The sequence below is a fragment of the Passer domesticus genome, chromosome 8 (assembly GCF_036417665.1).
Source record: "Passer domesticus isolate bPasDom1 chromosome 8, bPasDom1.hap1, whole genome shotgun sequence".
In the NCBI taxonomy this organism is placed as follows: Eukaryota; Metazoa; Chordata; class Aves; order Passeriformes; family Passeridae; genus Passer; species Passer domesticus.
This window is the reverse complement of record NC_087481.1, coordinates 46871306-46892275: the sequence shown is the minus strand read 5'-3', so window position 1 is coordinate 46892275 and position 20970 is coordinate 46871306. Positions and strand designations below refer to the sequence as shown.

Sequence of the window (20970 nt, the reverse complement as noted above, 5' to 3'; positions counted from 1 at the left end):
TAGATGAACTCCAGTGTCTCATCCTCAGCTCTGCTGTGTTATGGTGTGTATACTCATGAGCTGTTTTTTCATTTAGGTGAAAAATAATGAATGTGAACAGCTCTTCACCTTTGTAGAAAACAATTTCAGCTCCTTCTGTGTTCACAGGTTTCGGATGAAGTCTGAGTCTGAGAAGTATGAAGAAGAGATGCCTTCTCTGTACTGGGGTATAGATCCCGTATTTTCTGCATTTGCAAGACTCTATATTAAAGATATTACAGAAATGAGAGAATCTGTACAGGTGCCAGGTATGTATTTATAGGTGCTGATTATCATGCACACAGGTGCAAGATTATCAGGGAGGAGCCCAGAAAACTTATAATTGATTTGTGTTGTGCTTTTTATGAAGGGATTGAAGAATACTTCACAAACATCAGTAAAGTAGTTTTCCATTACCTTAAGCTAAATTATGTTAATATCTCTTAGCAGTTCTAAGAACAGCAGGTTGTATGTGAAAAATAAAATATATTTGGTAAAATGGGTTTCCTTTTTCTCCAGGACCTCTTTTACATCAAGATAATGTTGTGTTTCCTCTGTGTGGTGGTTCTTGTTATATTCTGATAAAGTTAATTCTAAAAAATGCTTGTCCTTTGTGGCCATATGTGTTATCTCTCCACTATCTCTACATTTTTTTGCAAAATTTTGACAGTTGACGACATTGCTGGATGTGTGATTTTGCTTTTTCATATAGATATAAATACATTATAAGACAGATACAGGTTTTGAGGTTTTGTCTCCTTAATTTCTAGATATGATAGATGTATGACATTCTTCATACATTGGAACAACCTTACTGTAAATTCTGGCCTCCATGCTGGACCTTGCCCCACAAGTGTCTGCTTTGCAGTCTGTGTCCTGCTGGTCTGCAGTGTCACCCACATGTGAACTTTGGCTGAAGTAACACAGCTCTGACCTTGAACTGCTGTTTTCACTACACAGGCTTTAAATAGACTGCAGTGTGTCTTCTGCTGTGCAAGGGTTCATGACTCCCAAGTGAAGCCTGATACAGTGCAAGATTATCAGGGAGGAGCCCAGAGAACTTAGAATTAATGGGGAAAAGCAATAAGCCCTAAGCACACTGTATGTCTTTGGTTTGGTTTTGATGTTTTGTTTGTGGTTTTTATTTTTGTTTTTTTTTTCTGTCCACAGAGACTTAAGTACTGCTGTTTGGCTCTTTGAATATGCTTTGCCTTGTAGGTTTTGTTATTCTTCTTCAGTTTTCTTTAACAGCAAGGATAACAGCAATGCTATTTTTGGAGAAATTAAGGGCTGGTGGGTGTTTTTTCTCTTCTTGCAACCATTTTTATGTACATAAGGACTTCACAAACCACAAATACCAGTCTGTCTGTCTGTCTATCTATCTAGCTATCTAATCTACCCTCTGTCAAATAGCATGGCAAGAGACTTTTATCATAAATCCATTGCAATATTAGGCTACTGTTGTTGATGTCTGCCCTACAGTAAGTTTTATGTAGAGGTCTTTTTAAACTGTCTCATAGATATCTTCTAGTAGTACTGCTGTGGAAAATGCATCTGGTAAAAACTGTTCTTCATCAGTTACAGATATTTTAATTGTTCTCAAACAAAATCCAACATGATTCAATGCCAACAGAATTGTAGTTTGGACTTGAACATTAGTACATACACATGTGAAAATGTATTCAGAATAATTAACCTTATAAACACCAACAAACATTTCATGACAGCAGGAACAGTCCTAGAAAGTACAGTCCTACTCTTTTTTTTGCCTCCAAAATTACCTGAATTTCCCTTCTTACTTCACTTCCTGTTCTTTTATTTAACTGAGTTGGCTTCTGCTTCAGGAACTTTTTCAGTTTTGTTATTGCCTTTGGTTTTTTCATAATATGATCCTAAGGAGGTGGTATCTGTCATGTCAAGATATCAGCCTTTGCAGTTGGTATATTTGAGCTTTCTCCACTTCCTGTGCATCTGGCACTCTGCTTGCTTGCAATCCTACATAATTTTCTAAACCAAACTTCAAATAAATGAAATTTCTTAGAACCAACATCCTGAATTTTGTTCATTCTCCTGGTGCTGTATACACACCAAACCAGACATTTTTCTGTTTATCTTATTTGTTGGCAACAAATGATAGCACAACAAAAACACTAAAATTAATACCTTTTGGGGAAGGAAGAACGTAGGTGTTTGTTGACAATGCTTCCTGCCTTTAATGGGCTTTTAAAGACCAGCTGAAGCTAAGTATATGGTTGGCTATAAATCAGTCATTAAGTAATGGTAATTAAGAATGAATGAGTGCAAAACAAAAAGTTGTAACTAGGAAGAATGGAAAGAAACACAGTCTGAATGTCAGGAAAAACATCCCTAGAATGCCATCTGTTAGACCATGGCACAGCCTTCCCAGGAAGAAGGTGGGATACCCTTCACTGGGATTGTTTATATCCTGACTGTACAGATTGCCAGGAATTTACTGTACAAAATGGTCTTGTATTGGCCCTGAGGAAATGGACTGAATGACCTAATGAGTTTTTTCTTTCCACTTTTAAGCATTAGGATTTGATGCCACAGTGACTAATCCCTTAAAACAACACAGAGGGAAGCAGTAAACCTGGCCAATTACTCTGCTGCTATAAATGGTGACAAGAAGGCTGGAAAGTCTCCCAGATAAAAACAGCAATTGTGTTGTCTTAGCAGCCTTGCAATGAGAGTGGGTGTCAAACTCAGTTGTAACACATAATCACATCATGGAAATGAGCTTTTCTCAGAGTTATGCACCACTGCTTTGTGTCAGTTTATCAACAAGGAAGGGAAGCTACAAATAGCATAAAAGGAGGTAATAATAATTAAAGGAATGGCAAACAGCACAGTAGTGCTGGTACAGACATGATCAGCACTTGCCCTAGAGATTTCTGTATCTATAGCCCCCTGTAGCACTGCTGTGGCTGTTGTGGTAATGGCATATTGCTCTGGGTGTTGATTACTGGGGTATTAGGAACCTCACTGAATGTGTTTGTCCACAGCTTCAAATATTTAGTATATATTTATTGCTACCAATATGGACTTAATTTGAACAAATAAACTGGCAGGAGGAGTAATTTACACTTTGAAGCCATCAACTCCAACAACTTTTAATAGGTTAAATATAATTTCATTCTTCAAATTAATTCAGGTTGTTTCTCTGAGAGTAAGGGTGGAGTTCCACGTGAATTTATGGGGAGGGAGAGAACCAGTTTCATTTGGTCTCTGTCATCTGCCAAAACTCAGCTTACTAACTGGGAAACAAACATAATAACATGTTGCTTGTTTGCATAATCAGGAGCTTGGAGTCTCTGCTCCACAGTCTTACTCTAGAGCAGAAACTAGCCCAGACCTTTTACAGAGATGTTGTAAGATTCAGTGAATGACTACTTACACTGGGAGCATCTCCACTGGGGGTTTCTGCAGCAGTGTTTATTTGTGCCCTGGTAAATGAAGTGAGAGACAAGTGAACAGACCTGCTAAACATTCTCTATGACCTGACCAGTGACTGTACAATTAGTATAGCCAGATCTGAGATGATAGCCATAGATGCAACCTTAAAACATTGCAGTGGATTTTTATGAGCAAAATTTCTGCTTATGAGCTGCTCAGCTGATCACCTCTGATTTCTTCTGAAACTTTTGTGTTTTCTCTCTGTCTTGCGTGAAGGAAGTTAATTCCAGGCTCATTTAAGGCTGCTGGCTATGTAGGACAAGTTATTTTTGGATTTTGGATTTAGGGTTTTTTTTATACAGAACATTTTTCTGACTCCCTTGCTGCTGTGTTTCCCTTTGTAAGAATAACACTTGCCACGGTGTATGGAGCCAAATGCTCCCTTCTGAGTCCCTTGAGTTATCTACTTTTCAGAAGACAGTTATTGAACATCCCAGATGGCTTATTTCAGTAAAGAAGCAGTATTTGAAAACTGAAGAAAACACATTCACTGAAAACTAGCCAGCCCAGGGTATATTTGGAGCTTATTGCCCTATTTTCTTCCTGCTCTTGGACTGTGAAGCCTCAGTGTATGATGTTTACATTAGTGTTTGTTAACAACATTCATCACTCTCTTGAAAGGAATTACAGAGCAAAGCAACCTCAGTGCTGTCAGAGTCCACTGGGCTGTGATTTCTCACTGTTTCCTGGACATGTTTCTAAGTGTTATTTAAGTTATCTTTATAGATGCACAAAAATAGCTTTGAAGGGATGTTTTTAGAACTTGTGTTTTCAGAAACTGAAGTTCAGGATGCAGTCCACAATGACTGCAGTAGTGTACTCTGCAGTCTGAGAGGGCTGTTGCTCTCCCCTGCCCCCACAGCTCCTGTTCTTCTAGAAATGAAAGACAGAATTATGTTAGTTTTCCTTTCGGAGGCTCTGCCTTAATCAGGAACAGCTGCATTGTGAGAAGCTCAAACTGCTTCCTTTGTGTTCTATTATTTATTCTGAAGCCTTATGAAGATATAAAAAACCCCAAACCAAACAACAAAGCAAAGCAAAACAAAAACCCAAATGAAACAACAAAACAAACAAACAAAAACTCCCAAATGCTTGCAGCAAACAAACTGTTTTTCAGATCCAAATGTGCAGGAAAACAAGAGGTTAATAAGATTCTGACACTTTACAAAAGCAAGCTTTTGGTATCCTCAGTACAGCTGATACTTTCTCCTTTTAGTGTCCCTAGTCTTCAGTGATGCAGGAGATTTTTCCTGTGTAGGCACTGTATAATTTAAGATATATTAAATATGTAAGAAAGTATGTTTTTTTATTGACAAATGTGACTACATAGGGTAGGATGTTGAAAGAAATGGTTACACTAATCAAGCATGTTTTGTGTCTAGGTATATTCTTTTATAATGGACATCCAATAAGACAGGTGGATGTTGTTGGGATAGTGGTTCAAAAGAAGGAGCGAGATGCCTTTTATAAGTGTGGAGGTAAGGAAAATGTCTTTCTTCTTGCACTTATCAGCCTTTTATCTTAGTTAATGTTAGAACTGAAAGGTTTCCCTGTGTGGTCATTGTGTATTCTTGAAAGAAATGTGCTCTCATCCTAATACAATGTATATCTACAGCTGAGATGACTTGGCAAATGTAGGGAAGCTACTGTTTGTCTCCACTTGAAAAACAGAGGATTAAATAGTTAACACAGAGTAATTGATTCATGTAGCAAATCTTAATTTTGGGTGTTGCTTTGTCACTGGACTCTGCCGCCTTCCTCCCCTATTTGCAGTACCTTTGGTCAGGTGCAAACATATTTAACAGTGCCCACAAATGGGAAATTATTTCGTCCATATTTGAACCTTAGAAATCCCTTCTGACTTTTTGTATGTCTTGTCATATCTTGGAGCCAACTTCTAATAGCAGTCAGGAGCTTGTTTATGTTTAGGTGCACCAGAGTTTTAACAAATGAACTCGAGCATCATAGCACCAGTCCTTGCCAACACCAGCTGGGAGTTGTCTGCTCCATATTGCTTTTCCCAGTATTCAGTTTTATTAACATGGAAACATCTGATTGTCATTTTGTTCAGCTGTCTTTTACATCTGGAGAAAAAACAGAGTGGAGCAGTGGTGATGTGGCAAGTTTCAAAAGGTGGGGGGAGGTCACCTCACAGCAGGAAGAGGGAGCCAAATGCAGAGATCCTATTGAAGCCCTTATGGCCAGTGTCTTCCTCTGCCATGGGTTTTCACCTGGTGGAGGTGAGTCACAGAGTGCCTCTCCTTCCCAGTTCTCTTGCTTGTAAAATTCCAGTTCCCTGACCCTTGGGAGTACTGTGAAGATACAGCTGATGAATTAACCAGGACCCAGGTTTCCCAGCATCAAACTGCTGCAGGGTGGCATTGACTGCAAATGCATTTATCACTTCATGAAAACAGAGGACGACAGAATCAAAATGACCAAGACAAAACCAATTCTATGGGTAAGGGTTTTCCATGCTGCTCTCAGCAGCAGTTTAACAACTAAACCTGTGGAAAATGTTTGACTGGAGCAGAAACTAGATGAATAGAAATAAAAAGAAGCTGCAGAGTAGTGGAATTAAGGCCTTAGATCAGCCGACCTTCAAGTGCAGCTCGCAGTAAGCCTGGCTTCCTGCTGTCCTTTCACATCCAACTCCACTCTTTGTTCCAGCAGTTCCTGGTTTGAATTTTCAGGCTACCTGCCAGGGTGCCCCTCCCCAGCCTGCCCTCCCTTTCAGGCAGGCCGACTCCGCCAGCACAAAACTGTAACTTCTTAGACAGTTTCCTGCTTGTAACTTCTTGCATCTCTCAGTTCAACAGACTCTGGTGAGTCACAGGGGTTGCATCAGTTGGAGTGCCACACACTGATCAGGACTCGCTCACTTTCCATCTACTTAAAAGTGATTTACAAAGCAATTCCCCCTTTGTACTTTCCCTCTGATGGGGAACTGAAATGTCTTCGTGTCCCTGTCGTGATCCTCCCCCATTTCCTATTTGTCTGTTTCAGAATACACATAGCTCGCTTTAAAGAATCTTAGGTCCTCTGCTGAAAACTCTACAGCCAGAACTGATGACAAAATTGTAATTGTAAAAAAAGAGTTAATTTACTCTCTTCTGGCTTACAAAAAATTGCATGCTGTGTAATATCTCATTTTGACGCTTTGATTTGATTGTTTCTTGCTATTATTATGATAAGTTAGGAGAAAGATATCTAATCAAAACATGGCTTTGATCAAGCTCATATTTTACCTAATGCGCCTTTCTGACCTATTTTGTCCCCTTTCCTTTTTAACGAAACCAAACATCACGTGGGGTTTTCTTTGTACTCCAAATCTGACTTGAAAAGCTGAAAGGCAGTTGACTTAAAATCAAAAAATAATTCACCAGCATCTTAGTAGGTTCATGCAGGCCTGACAAGAGCCATACCCTTTTTGTCATAAAGAAATAAAAATTTAGACAATTATCTCATTTAGCAGGTAGCTTTGAGCTATCCCTCAAATAATTAAGCAAGAATCAAAGAAACCAAAGCCAAACAAGCAAAAACCAGGAAAAAAACCCCAACAAACAAAAAGTAAATCCACAAAAAAAACCAAATAAACAAAAGTTTAAACCCATAGAGATGAGGAAGGGCGGCACAGGGAGCACAGGAAGTTTTTAAAAATGTGTAGACCCCTTGTACATTTAAAATAGATTAACATTCTCATGTCTAATTAGAATACAATTGCAAGAGATCTCATTCGTCTGTACTTCAGGAGTTAACTTGTCTTTTTGCTCAAAGCTTTCATCTATGAAATTGCAAAACTTTGTTTCAGAACCTTACTCTGCTACCAGATTCCTTCTGTGGTCAAGTACAGGTCAGTTTCTCCAGAACTCTGTTTTCAGCTCTTACGCTGAGGAGAAGGAGTCTGGCCTCCTAATCCTTCAGTCTTACTTGGTTTGTTTCCAAGCCCTTCTTAGGAAGCCTGTCTGTCTTCGTTGGTGCAAGCTGGAACATCTAGAAACTCTGGAATGCAAGAGTGAAATATTATCTGCTCTGCTTCTTGTTGCCATTGCTGGCTTGCACGGATGGCTTGGGCATGGCTTATGAGGGTTCTGCCTCCTACTAAAATAGTTGCAGTCTGTCTGTACCAAGGAGAGGAAATCCTACCAGCAGATCATTATCTGTGCTCTGGTACAAAATTAAAGCTGCTGAAATAGTTGCAGACACAGCAGCTCAAAACAGAGATAGCAGAGAGGAGCATACTTTTGTGATAGAATTTGGAATTGCCTGCATCTTATAAGTGCTGTAAGTTTGCTAATAGGAATGTGCAGCTGAACTGCTTGGAAACAGGAAGGCAAAACAATAATTTGAAATTAGACCCCCCAGACAGGGAGATTGTTTTAAAACATATGAGACAATGCAAAAGCATTTTGCTTTGATGCTATGGTTCCCAGAGGAAATTACTGCAGGTATCAATCAGCACCTTCATGGTAAACATTGCTGATACTTCTTTAGTCATGGACCTGCTTTAAGGAGCAGAAGAAAATTGCAGGTTTCCATTTGTGGAGTGGAATCTCAGTCTTGGAGATGTTACATTCAAGAAAAATAAGTGCATTGGCTGGATGATCCTTGACAGACATTTAGTGTCTTTCTATTTAGAGTGTTTGTTGCATATGGCATCTATTGCATCCCTTGATCAATAAAAAATTGATTCTTCAGACTGATTTTAGTTTCCTTTGAGTTTTGTCTTTTCCTGCTGTCACCGACAATGTAGTGCCTGGAGCAGAAATCGTAGAACTTATTTTCATTGGACACTGGCAGAACAGGAAGAACAGCTCCGTGCTCAGGAGAAGGTGTTGAGCCTTTTCAGCAGAGGAAGTGGCATGCATGCCACCAGCACATACACTCTAAATTGGGAATTCCTGGTTTAGAGCAGAACCACAAGCATGCATGTCTTCTGTCCTTCCTGCCTAGAGGAGCTGCCTTTCTGCTCCCTGGAAATCATCTTATATTGGAAAGACCAGCAGACTTTGAGCATAATATTGGCATGGAAACCAGTGCAGCTGCAAGTAGCTGCACTCTTGGTTTATTCACGTGGTTGTATCCCCAAATGTTGAAGTGCTGTTTCATCACTTAACAGTAATGCTGCTGTACTTTGTGCCTGGTTTCCTGTTTTAATTTGTCTGACTTCAGCCTTTGAAACTAATTCTTCTCCTGATCTTTTCAACAAGACTGAAATGCTTAGTATCCAATATATGTACTGAAGCCTCATAATTTAAATTAGTGTATGATCTTTCTTTGAGAATATACCTGTTACTATGCACATAGCCACATCTGGTGCTGAGCTACTTCCATGTCTGAAACAACTGTGGAAATTATTTCAGATATGCAAGCAGAGTTTGGACACCAACGATACCTTCCAAACCAGTTGGAATGAGATGTCCTTGGCTGTTATCTCCCTACATATTTATGTATCTTCACTTCTTGGAACATGACTGCCTGCTTTCCTAGTCTGTAATGCTTGCAATTTTTTTTTGCAGTGGATGATAGTACTGGAGTTATAAATTGTGTCTGCTGGAAAAATCTCATGGTAGCAGAAACACCTTTATCAGGTAATTTATCAAATAAATAAGTCCTCTTTTGACTGTTTGTTTTTACTTATGTCTGTCTTAAATAATTTGGCATGTGATCAGACTTGCAGAAGAGCAAATTCAACTGTTCTCTTTTCTAAAAGAACATCATACTGCCTGGGCCATTTTGGGAATTTTCTATTAGTTTTTGTGTTTTGTTCAGGGGTGATGCCAATAAAACCATTACATTATGTCCTGTCCCTGCCTTTTCCTTATTTGAGTAATACGATATTTCAGTTCTATGCTGTGACATTGTTCAGAGAATTTGCCTGTTAAGGTTCTTTCTGTGACTTCATCTAGTAAGAAACTAGGCTGGAAATGTGCCACAACTTCTGTTTCCAAAGTCAGTCCATTGACCTGCCCTTGTGATGATGGTTTCAGGAATTATCCTTGCTTTGTTTGTATTCATATACTCTTGCTCATACAGACACTGTCAGCAGTGAACTTGAAAGTAGCTTCAAACAGAGTGAGATGATGCCAGCAGTCTTTTACAATTCGGGCAAGTCCTAAATGTGCAGTAATTGTGCATTTGAAATTAATATATTATTGCACTCAGTAACAGAACAGCGCACCAGTGTCTGGCTGTCTCTGCTTTCTCTCCCACTGTTACTTGTAGATCAAAGTACAGAATTCTTTCTACTTTGGCTCTTCTTGGAAGCCCATGTAGTGGATTGACAACCCTAATATGGAGCTGATCAAATCCTACTGAAATAAATCTCACTGGTGTCATCTGCAGTGTTAGGAATACATATTAATAGCATGGAGAAAGGAAAGCTTGATGTAAAAGTTAAAAACTCTGATGTCTGTGGAACAAGCCCATTTATACAGACAGATAATTCATACTTATATTTAACAATGGTATGACAGGTGGTACAAATGGTCCCAACTGGAATGTAGAAGGCAGCTCTCACTTTAGAGAGGTGAGGTGATGATCTGGCACAGCTCACAGCTCCCTAAAAACAGAAAGAAAAGGGAGACACGCAATCAAATCAGTTTTGAGGAACTTAAATGAGGAACTTAGATGCATTAAAAGGAATTGCATGAAATACTACTTGAAATAGAATAAGGGCCAAGAATGCTTTTCAGCCTTGTATTCTTATTTTGCACATACATCAGTAGTGCTTGGATGGACACTATACTAAGAATGGTAATTCATTTATTTGTACCTGCTCAAGAAAGCTTTTAGAGGACACAAGAAACTTTCTTCCAGCCTTTTGTAATTGTGAACAGGGATACTTGGAGCAATAATCAGGTTTTAAGTTATGAAGGATTTACTGTCCTACAAAGCTGTGTTATGTAAATGTGAAGTTCTGTCAAGTTGCATTCACCTCAGTTGCATTCACCCCAGCGTAGACATCAAATTGCATCACATGAATGCTTTGGCCCCACCTCAGATGACTCATTCTTCTTTTATATAAAAAGTTCAGCTAACTTTTCTTTTCCCCTCTCATCCATCTTAGCATGACAAAATGGAAAACTGACCAAATCAATTTCAAATTTATATTTCAATTTTGCAACCTATCTATGACATTTTCATTGGTAAATCAGTATCTTCTCCCTTTTATATTTTCCCCAGATGAACAATTCAAATAAGTATAATACAGTAAACTAATTTTGTCACCCAGAAGTTTTCCTACCCAGGACACATGGTGCCTGGGACCCTACCCTTTTTTAGTGATATCACTCCTGTGGTGCTTAGGTGAATGAATGCAAAAGGACAATTCATGCATTGGCTTTAGTGCCTCACTCCCTTTCCCTCACTTCTTGCAGGTCATTCAAGCACACCCAGCAGTCTCAGTGTGTTTGAACAGCTGAAGAAACTCCAAGAAACAGTAAGCCAGAAAACCAAGCTGGAGATTGGAGATGTTGTCAGAGTCAGAGGTTATGTCCGAACCTACAGGCAACAAAGAGAAATTCAGGCTTCATGTTTTTGTGAGTGTTATGATTCTGTGATATATGTAAGATGTCTAAATCTGTGAAAATATCTGAGCTGTGGGTAATTAATTGAATATTTCCCACATTATTTTCCGCCATCTCATTTTTCTAAGGATTTTCTCTGTATATCTTAATTTCAATTGTAGCAGCATAAGGTTAGAAGACACACTATGTGATGTGTGAGATTAGACTGCCTGTAAACGAGGCATTCCTGGAAAAACTGTAAAAGCTGATTAGCATGCATACAAGAATACCACAGAGACACTGTGGTTAGGTGTCTCCAAGAGTGATTTGCTGTGTTGAAATAGAGCAGCCAAAGCTCGTGGAAAGGGAGCTGGTGACCTTCTGTGTCCCACTTCACCAAGGGCACGGAGGGCTTTGGAGAAGTGGCTGCTGTTTGTCACAGCCTGTACAATCCATTCCATGGGCAGGCAGCAGCATATGGGCAGTGTCCCACTGAAGCCTGGCTTCTCAGCTCCCTGGCTTTGCAGACTGAAGGAGAAGTGTTCCTCAGGCACAGATCTGCATGCAGGTGCTGCCTGTGTGTCTGACAGCTCTTGGAGCAGCAGGGCTCTGCAGCCCACAGCTCTGGGAGCTTCCAGTTACATAACTTCCTCTCAGTTCCCTCTCTGTGCTGTTGTGTAAGAGCTGGTTTTCTCCAGTGAGGTCTTACAGAGATAATACTGAAATTATTTCTTTAGTGAAGAAAATCCTGTCTTTTAAAAACCCTGTGTAAGCCAGATAAAAACTCTAGATTTTTCAGTTCTAGCTTAAATTTGCAAGGGAGTTCAGCCTCCCTATCCAGACAGAAGATTTATGAGTACATTCAACCCATTCATGGGTTGATAATAATACCAAAGAGAGCCATGCAATTCAAAATAGCTTCTAAATTGGTTTCACTTTGGCCCAAATAAAGCTCCTTACTATGTGTTAACTTCATTTAATGGATAAAGGCCGCTGAAAGGTAAAATAGAAATCATAAATTCTGGTTAAATAAGTTGTCAGACAAAAGCATAATCTGTAATGCACCACAACAGCCCATTTTACCTCCTTGTAAACTATAAAAGAAGGATTGGCCTTTGTGGTTTGTTTTTATAAAAACCACAGTGAACAAATTTTGCCAATTTAATATTGGCTGTGAAGCTCTGTTGTGCTGCCTCAGGTTTGCTTGCTGAAAAAATTGTGTGGGAGTGCTGGCCAGGTCTACATGTTCTCATTGCCTTTCCAGATAAAGTGGATGATCCTGTGTGTGATGTCCAGATTTCAAGAATGCTGGAGCTCCCCTGTCTCTATAGAGAAGTTTATGATAAACCTTTCAAGGGCCCTGAGGAAACACAGAGGTAAATGCAGTATGCAGAACTGCTCCTGGGGCAAAGTACAGGATATTATGATTGTTTACTTGTTGTAATAACACTAGAAAAAATAGAACAGGGCCTGACTGTGATTTAGACTGTGTTCATATACAGTAGCAGTCTGCTTTTCTCCCAAATAATTGGTGATCCATACAGATGAGATACCTGTACATAAGATGAGAAAAGAAATATAATACTGAACTAAAGTGAATATTAGGAAGGAAGTAAAATACTGTGTACACAGCTCTTTCATCTAGTGAAAAAAGATGGGATTTAGAGCAAGATTTGGGGCTGAGGACAGCAGAGAGGATGGAGAAGTATCCTTGACTGATGCTGTTTTATGTGTAAGACTGAGGAGCTATTCCACTGAAATGCTCTCCTGCCCTTGTCATTGTCAGATCACAAATACATAACCTCAATAAGCTGAGTCAAACACCCACTCCTGTACTCAGTTGCAGGGTAGCTGGATGCTTCCTGGGAGGCCTGATGCTTGTAGTTTTGTTTCAGAGACTGCAGGTCTTAAATTCACAAAACCGTAATGATTTGCAGAAGAACAGTTGAAAGTTTTCACTAATAAAAATTATCTGTTTTAATTAAGGATTTAAATTCAAATTCTTTAAGGACAGTAAAATGTCCTTTGACCTTTGAAACCAATCCAGTGGGCTGACTTTATGTAATTGTTCTAAAACACATTTCTTACCTTTTGACATGTTCTGTGTATCCTTGTAGTGGCCTGGAAGGTCAGAATTTCTCAATCCATATGCTGCATGAGAAAGTGCAAGACTTTCTATTAGAAAACAAAATTCAGACCTTTTACCAGCAGGAGTTGGAGACAGTTGATTCTCTGGTGTCTCTGATGGGTGTGCATCTACCCAGCCCCAGCTGTGAGGAGGTGAGTGAATGTACCTGTTCCAAGCTTTTAGTGGGGGGGCATAATACCCCCCCACATGTACTTTTTAAAGCATAAACAGACAAGAGACTGGTGTCTTCAGAGGATTCAAAAACTACTACTGCTTGAGCTTTACATATTAATTATTTACAGAGCTTGAAGAAATCTTGTTACTTTAGACATATAAAGCTGGGCTGGAAAGAGTAATGTAAGAACATTCTGTTATTAGGGGTAATCTTGTGTTAGGGCTGAGCAATCTTACAGCCTGCATCAGTCACTACTTTATTTAGATTTGTAATTAGTAGCAGTGTCAGAAAAAGAAATGCCTTTAAGGTGCTTGAGTTTTTTGGGACAGAGGTTTGAGATCCTGAATCTGATCAGGAGAAGGGAGCACTAAATCTCTGTCTTGTTTCTCATTTGACGCTCAATGTATTAATAGAGATGCAGCTCTCAAGAGGAAGTTATGATGGATGAACAGTGCTCTGTGCTAGATGTTTCTCACATTAGAAGTCCCTAACTGAAAGGGTGAGAAGGTGAGATAAATTGAAATCACTTTACAGGCAGTTGTGTGTAACCAAACTATTTAGAAATTTTCCAATGAGTTAGTAACCTCTTGATCAGCTGCAGAATGGGAAGCAGAACAACACTCATTTTGTAAAGTGGCTTTGGATTATTCTATACTAGTTGGACGAATTACAAATCAGATTCTCAACTGATATGGAGTGATAAGTTTCTGCAAAGCTTACAGTTACATCTTTTACCATGACAGCAATGGCAGTTGGAACTTAAGCTTAAGGAGTGTTGTGATTAATTTGTTTACTTTTTGGTTTTTTGTAGAGAAATAAATCCCTGTCAGTCATTTTCACCCTGATTTTGATGTGCACTGTAATGTTAAGTGTTGTGTTATGCTGAATTCTAATGTTTGTTTAATTCTTAAGAAACTCCAAAAAAATAACACAAAAACCAGTCTCTTGCAGATGAAGTCAAATATTGATGAAAAGTAGCTCTTTTCTTGTTGGCTTTTTTGAACTGCTGCTGATAGCTGTTCTTGATAGCTGGGTTGGGGTTTTTGTTTGTTTGTTTGTTTTTATTTAAGGCAGTTTTTTCTGGTTTGCTTTAAAACAAACATGGATATTAGCACTAACAAGAGCTATTCTCATTTTAGACAGAAAAGTTTGCTAGTAGATTATCCAACATGGCACCTGGTACTTGCTAAACTAGGTGGAACAGTATTAAAAGTTCCCAAACACTTTACATTAAAGGAAGTAGTGGCCATTGTCTCCAATACTGGAAACTTAAACGCTTCAGCATTTATACAAAGACCAAGATAAATAATTTACAAAGCCATTTAAAGTAGGAACTGGTGCAGAACAAACATAGAGAGACTGAAAAAATCCCCCAAGAAAACTCAGCCCAAACAAAACACCAACCAACCAAAAGAAAAACAACTTAAAAACCCCAAACCAAGAAAAATACTGTAGCATCAGTGTTGTTAGCAGTCATGAAGAGCTATCATAATAATTAGTAGTTGCTCCTGACTCTGATACAAGGAAGTGAGTATATGTCCCAGGAATTTGTGCGCACAGATGCTTATTTAGAAATTGCAGTTCTCCTTATTGTCCTTTCCTACTAATTTCTTGCAAAGAAGGTTATCTGTTCTTGCATGAGAAAGGACCTGCAGTTGTCAAGTGGCATGAATGCCTTAGGAGGGGTGCCTAGTAATGCTCTGGAAATGTATTTCCTTGTTCCTCTGCTCCATCTCTAGAAGGTGTCACCTTTCATACTTGGCAAAGGGTCAAGTACCCAGTTCTATCCACAAAAGGAAGCGTAATAGATCTGATTTCTGTCCCTCTTCCTTTCTTTTCTCTTCAGTAGTCTTTTGTTTTGCGCTGCCCTCAAACCAAGAGGATAAAAGGTGCTGCTGATGTGGAACAATGTTATTTTGGGCCTGTTTGGCAAGGCAGGAGCTACAGAGCCAACTCAGCTAATTAGGCCATATCACAATATACACACTTGTTCACTTCTTGCACTTTTCCTAGATGTAAAAGGATCTTTGGATGTGTAGGTATTTTTTTAATCCTGATTCCAGTGTTCTAGAGCACAAGTTGCTGTTAAACTATTTGTTTCCTTTCTCTTCCTTTCCCCTTTTCCTCCTTCATCTCTTTCCCTACTTTTAAAGTACTTGCATGGTGTTTGTCATAGTGGGAGGGTGTCTCCCCATGGAATATTTTCTCCAGGGAGGTGATGAGCTGCTGTGGAGTCACTGCAGTGGAGTGGAGCAGAGGTGAAAATGGAAGGAGTTAGCTGGGATAGTTTGAGGTAGGCAGCATCTCTGTGTTCCTTTTCAGCATTACTGTGTAGCTGGGCCCTGTCCACATCCCATACATGTCCTACAATAAATGCCTCATTCTAGTCCTGATGCCTCCCTGGCAGTGCAGTCTTCTGCCTCTCTGGAATAAATTTCCCTCTATCAAGTGCATCTGGCAGAACTGAAACAATTTCACCTTCTCAGACCTATACTAGGTAAAACTTAATTTTATAGTCTACAGATGATGAGGAAGAGAATTTAACTGCTTTTAAAAATAGTTAAAAATTAACAAATCTTTTACGAGTTTTAAAGCCACTGGAGCTTTAATTTGCATAACCAGTTCCCCATCTGTCTAGAAGGTGTAGGCTTTTCCCTATCCCTTAAAACAAGTGACTTTTGAGTCTGGAGGGGGGGGTACCAGAAGGAAGACTACAAGTAAAACAAGAAAAGTAATTTTGTGCTTAGAGAACCTCCAGAGTGTACTCGCTGGACTTAGGCAGTTATGTTTGGCAAATGGACAAGCCTTTGGTCCCTTTTTTAAAGAAAGCTACGTGTTAAGTGGATCCATCAATTTCTCAACTGAAATGCTTTAAACCAGCCAGTCTTGATTCACAATATTTCTGCCCTTCTGCCATGCATAACCTATAGTGTGGGCTATTTTAGTGCTGCCATTGCAGTTTGTGAATGTCACTGGCTTGGACACGTAACTTGAGTTGTGCTTTGCAGAGTGTGCTTGATTTGAATATTATCTCAAGGTCACCAATGAGAAGTAGTTAAAGCAGGAAGTTTTGCAGTGTTGTTCACACTGTCTGTGTCTACCCTGTACATTGTACTGTAGGTGTAACACAGTTCATTGAAAGTTCTTAATGCAGTGTCTTTGTCTTTCTGCCTCTCGAAGAAGTTTCACCACTGCTTTAAATATTATTTAAATATTTTTAAATATTACTTAAACATTTAAAAATATTATTTTAAATATTGTTTGCTACAATAACCTGCAAAGCTTATTATAGGACTTCAGGACTGACACGTCCAGGATCACTATTACTAAAATTGTCACCTGCCTAAGCCCAGGATTAAACATTGCATGAGAAAATGCAAAAGGTGATTCTATGAGTAGAATCACATGTGGTTATACAAGGAAACTTTAACACCGTCAGGGTGTGATTCATAATGAGTCAAAGGTTACATAGTTCCAGTGTTTTGAACAGACTCACTAATTCCTGTACCACTTCATTTCTTTGACTTATTATTGATTGTACAGAGAATTTGTCTTGTTTTAAAGATCTAAGAATAACTGGTTGCACAGCACCAGCCCACTAAGCTGTGTGAGGCCTATCAGATGGAATATATTGATAAAAGCACCAACTTAATTCTGGATACATAGATTCTTCTGTTGGCTTTGATACAGAGCCCTTGGCCATTGTTGGGAGTGAGGGCAATGATAGCAAAATTATTATTTAATAGCTGCTTCTGTGTCAGGTTACACACATACACACACACACACAACATGTTTTACAAAAGGGATGACTGATTCTTGAATGCTCCTATGTTTTGGATGTACAGCTTAATTTATTTGAAAAGGACCTGCTTTGGAAGAGAGGGAGAAGACCCTTCTGTTACTGCTTCAGAGAATCTGAAATGGTGCACCCTGAAACTAAGGCATGCCCAAGGGGGGCTCTTTGCAAAAGGAGCTGTGAACATTGGGAGAGGTACTGGGGAGAAGTGCTGTTGACTTGTGCATTTGCAGGATGAGATGCTGGAGCTACTTTGGGTGGACCAAAAGAGCAGAATAAGCAATTTTAGACTGTGTTGACAAAGAAACTGAATTGCTGCTTTACCCAGAGGAAAGGAGAGGAGGAAGCGTGTTCTAGAGCACGCAAAGAAGAAACCCCAAATTTTTCCTGTCATTTTATGGTGCTATTAAACACCAATAATACATAAGATTTTTGTATTAATATATAATATGGTATTATTAAAGTGGGCAGGAGCTCTAATTTGTTTTTCAGAAACAGTCCTTCTGCCATGAAGCCCTTTTCCATGGATTCTGCAGCACATATGAGAGGGTGCTGATATGGAGCAGCTGCTTACTTATAATAAGGCCTTGCTGCTTTCACTCTGTCAATGCCTTGACTTGCATTCTTAGTGATTCTGTTTCAGTATCCATCCAGGCTGAGCTGTGTGTCAGTTCACACAGAGTCTGTTTTTAATTATCTCCCTTTTCTGACAGGATTTCAGTGGTAAGCCAAACTGAATAATTATTGTGCTTCTTTGGAAATATTTTTTAATCTTTTTTTCTCCCCAAATGTTTGCTTTCACATTAAAAATTGATCAGAGTCTTGAATTTGTTGCTTTGCTAGCAATTTCTTACATTCTTGAGGATTTATTACTGCATTTGAGTGAGAGGCAAAGTCTCTTCATTTTACATATGGCTGTGAGAATGTGCTTTTCTGTGAGCAAATATTCACTCTTCACTTAATCCTTCCTGCTGCATTTTATGTTTGTTTCTTCAGTTCATCAGACAAGTCACAATGAAGAGAAATACCTTAGTGGTATTAATGCTGTGACTGGAACAGTGTCCAGATGCATGGCCAAGTTTGTAATTAGAAGTAGAGTCTGTTGTTATCCACATTGATGGTATGGTGGGCAGGAGGACAGACAAGGTTCAGGCACTGAATTCTTCAGCCTGAAACAGAGGAAACTGAACTGAGAATAAGAGCCATTGTTCTGTGTTAATTATCTTGAAGTATTCAGCAATTATTTTTGCTAGTGATTTGAGAGGAAAAAGAGAGTTAGCTGTTGTGGGACAGAGAGAGAGAGATGTGATTATGGCCTGTTGAAATCCTGAGGGTTAACTGGAGGAGCAGGAGGGAGAAACTTGTGATGCATGCTAACACCAATATCCCTTTTGGATCCTAGAACTCTTCCCAGTTAGGTACATCAGCTTCCAGGCTGTTGGAGTGTCACTTGAGAGCTGCAAATGCATTGAATGAATGTTTTGTGAGAAGATATTCTTCCTTTGCTCCTGTGGTGTCCCTTTCGCATATTCATGTACTTTCTTTAAAGTTTGTGATGATTGCGTGCCTCGCTCCCGAGGCTCTGAGCTGCTCCTGGTGAGTGAAGTAGGATATGTGAAGTCTGATATCTTTGTTCAGAACAGGGTGGGAGCATTTCTGGTGATAGTTGAAGGAATGGCTTGGCAAGTCTTGCTCTGGTTGCTCTGGTGTGGTTCTAGTTATCACATGGTGGTTTGTGGGAAGCAGTTGAGCTCCCTTCTCAAAGAAAACCACAGGGAGCACAGTGTGCTCCCAAGAGATGAGAAAACAGCAATTGGGGAACTGAAGCAGTCTGTGTAGATAAATGGGAGGTTGAAGGATACAGTAGGACAGATGGAGATGGAGAAGAGTAAATCATAGTCTTGCTCTTATCTACACATACTTTCCCTTCTCCACAACTAATTATTTCCTTCTACTTCCCTAGCTGTCATTCCACTCTCTTAGCTCTGCTCTACTTCCAAACAAACCCTGCTTTTCCCTGGTTTTTTTACCCCTCCCCTTCCTTCCTTCTACTCTGTTAGAAGTGTCCCAGACACAGAACCCTGTGTTCTAAATAACCTCGGTTATTGACTTCCAGACGCATTTTCCTTTCACAAAAAACTAATTTCCCACCTACCCTCAAAACTGAATCCTTTGTTTCCTTATTTCATATACTTGTCTTAATTTCTTGCATGCTCTTTATCCTTTAATTTCATTAGGCTGTGGAGAAGCTCCTGAGAGCATGACTAGAATGTTTGTAGAAATCTGGAAACAAATGGAGCATGAAACAAATACTGGTTTTGTCAGTTTTCTTCAGTTTTCTCCTTTCCCTAAAATCAGGAGATGGGAATCCAGTCCTTAGCGCTTGGATTCCTCCTGGATATCACCTTACAAAATACTGATTTTCCTACCTTCTTACCCTTATGGCCAGGAAAACTCTGAAAGTGAGCAAGGCTTAATTAACAAAAAAGTCAAATGATCTGCAATCATCACAAGAATATTCCAAAAAAGTTTTCTCAGTACATCACCAAATAGCTGCTAATCGCAAAGTCCGTTTGGAGATTGTGATTCCTCAAGATTGGTACAAACTTCTGATGTTTGGGTTTTGCTTAAAGCTCAGAGATATTGGTTATTTCATACATAACAGATATGATTTGTGAATTACTAAATGAAGAAAAATGTGTAACAAAATTCATGTTAAAGAGGATCTGAAGTAATCTTCTTGAAAGCATCTGGAGCTATTGCTGGTAACTTTGGCTGAGCTGAGATTTCTCACAATCTGCTTCATTCTTTTCTTTCCATCTAGGTGAAGTCAGAAAGTAGCTCCAGTTCCAAAAGGATTCACAGTGTTTTTAAGGAAGCAATAAAGATGCTACAAGAAAAAGGAGTGGTTTTCCAGAAACCTAGCAGCTCCAAGGACTTACACTATGTAAGGAGCTGAGCTGTGGTTGCAAACAAGTTCAGTGGTATGACTTTCATAATCAGTGAAAACAGTAGAATTATTGCAGAAATAGTAGAAATGTTTCAGAAAGAGCAGCAGGACATCCAGGTGCTCTCAGTTTACTCAGAAATATTTTCTGCAGCTTACTTCACCATTGGTTGTACCTCTGTATCACCCACTGAGTTGTTCCAAGTTCTGTCCGTGTTTACTGGGCTGCCAACCTGCTCTGATCCAGCTGATCTCACCCAGATGATCACCCAGATCATCACCAGATCTGGGGTCTGGGACAGTTCTCCTTATCCAAGTGGGTTCAAGCTTGCTGTTCTGCTGAGTTAGTCACCCTCCTTTGGGTCAAACTTAGTTGTATCATGTTCTTCACCTAACTCATGGATAGCTGTTAATAGTAGTAAAAATACTGCCTGAAGATTTGATGTCCATTATTAGTCTTGGGGGCAGCATTAAATGCAGAGTATAATTATGACAGTGTTAGCTCAGAATGCACCATGGCATTGGATTGTTTTTCAACAGCAAGACCAGTTTTTTCTTCTTTCTTCAGGTGACTGACCATGATAAGGAGCTGTTTAAGGTGACCCTTGATGTGATTAAAGAAGACTGTCGAAAACCCAGGCGTAAGTAGCAGAGTGAGAAAGCTCTGATGAGCTGGTGCTGATACACTGGTGACAATATCTCCTCCTGCTGCTGGATTGGATATGCTGCCTGTCCTCACCCTGGAACTCGAGCTGTTGCTGGTGTAGCTAATCAGTACAGCTCAGAGCAGGAGTGCAGGAGCAGCTTCCTGTGAGCATGGAGAGAGAAAGAGCAGGTGTGCCCAGCAGGAAGCAAACTTCCCCAGTCTGAAATAAGCAGCCATTATCTTAGATCTATATCCTTTGACAATACTTGGATTTTGGG

General features: G+C 39.5%; 1 protein-coding gene across 3 annotated transcripts in view; it reads left to right on the top strand.

Moving 5' to 3' along the window:
* STN1 (STN1 subunit of CST complex) overlaps positions 1-20970 on the top strand; it is a 46007-nt gene that overhangs the window by 12973 nt on the left and 12064 nt on the right. For all 3 annotated transcript variants that reach the window (XM_064431219.1, XM_064431217.1, XM_064431218.1), the window contains exons 2-9: positions 148-287; positions 4875-4970; positions 9012-9083; positions 10872-11033; positions 12265-12376; positions 13118-13280; positions 19924-20046; positions 20615-20687. In XM_064431219.1, coding sequence (XP_064287289.1) covers positions 155-287; positions 4875-4970; positions 9012-9083; positions 10872-11033; positions 12265-12376; positions 13118-13280; positions 19924-20046; positions 20615-20687 — 934 coding nt within the window. In that variant the 5' untranslated portion in view covers positions 148-154. The remainder of the gene's footprint in view (positions 1-147; positions 288-4874; positions 4971-9011; positions 9084-10871; positions 11034-12264; positions 12377-13117; positions 13281-19923; positions 20047-20614; positions 20688-20970) is intronic.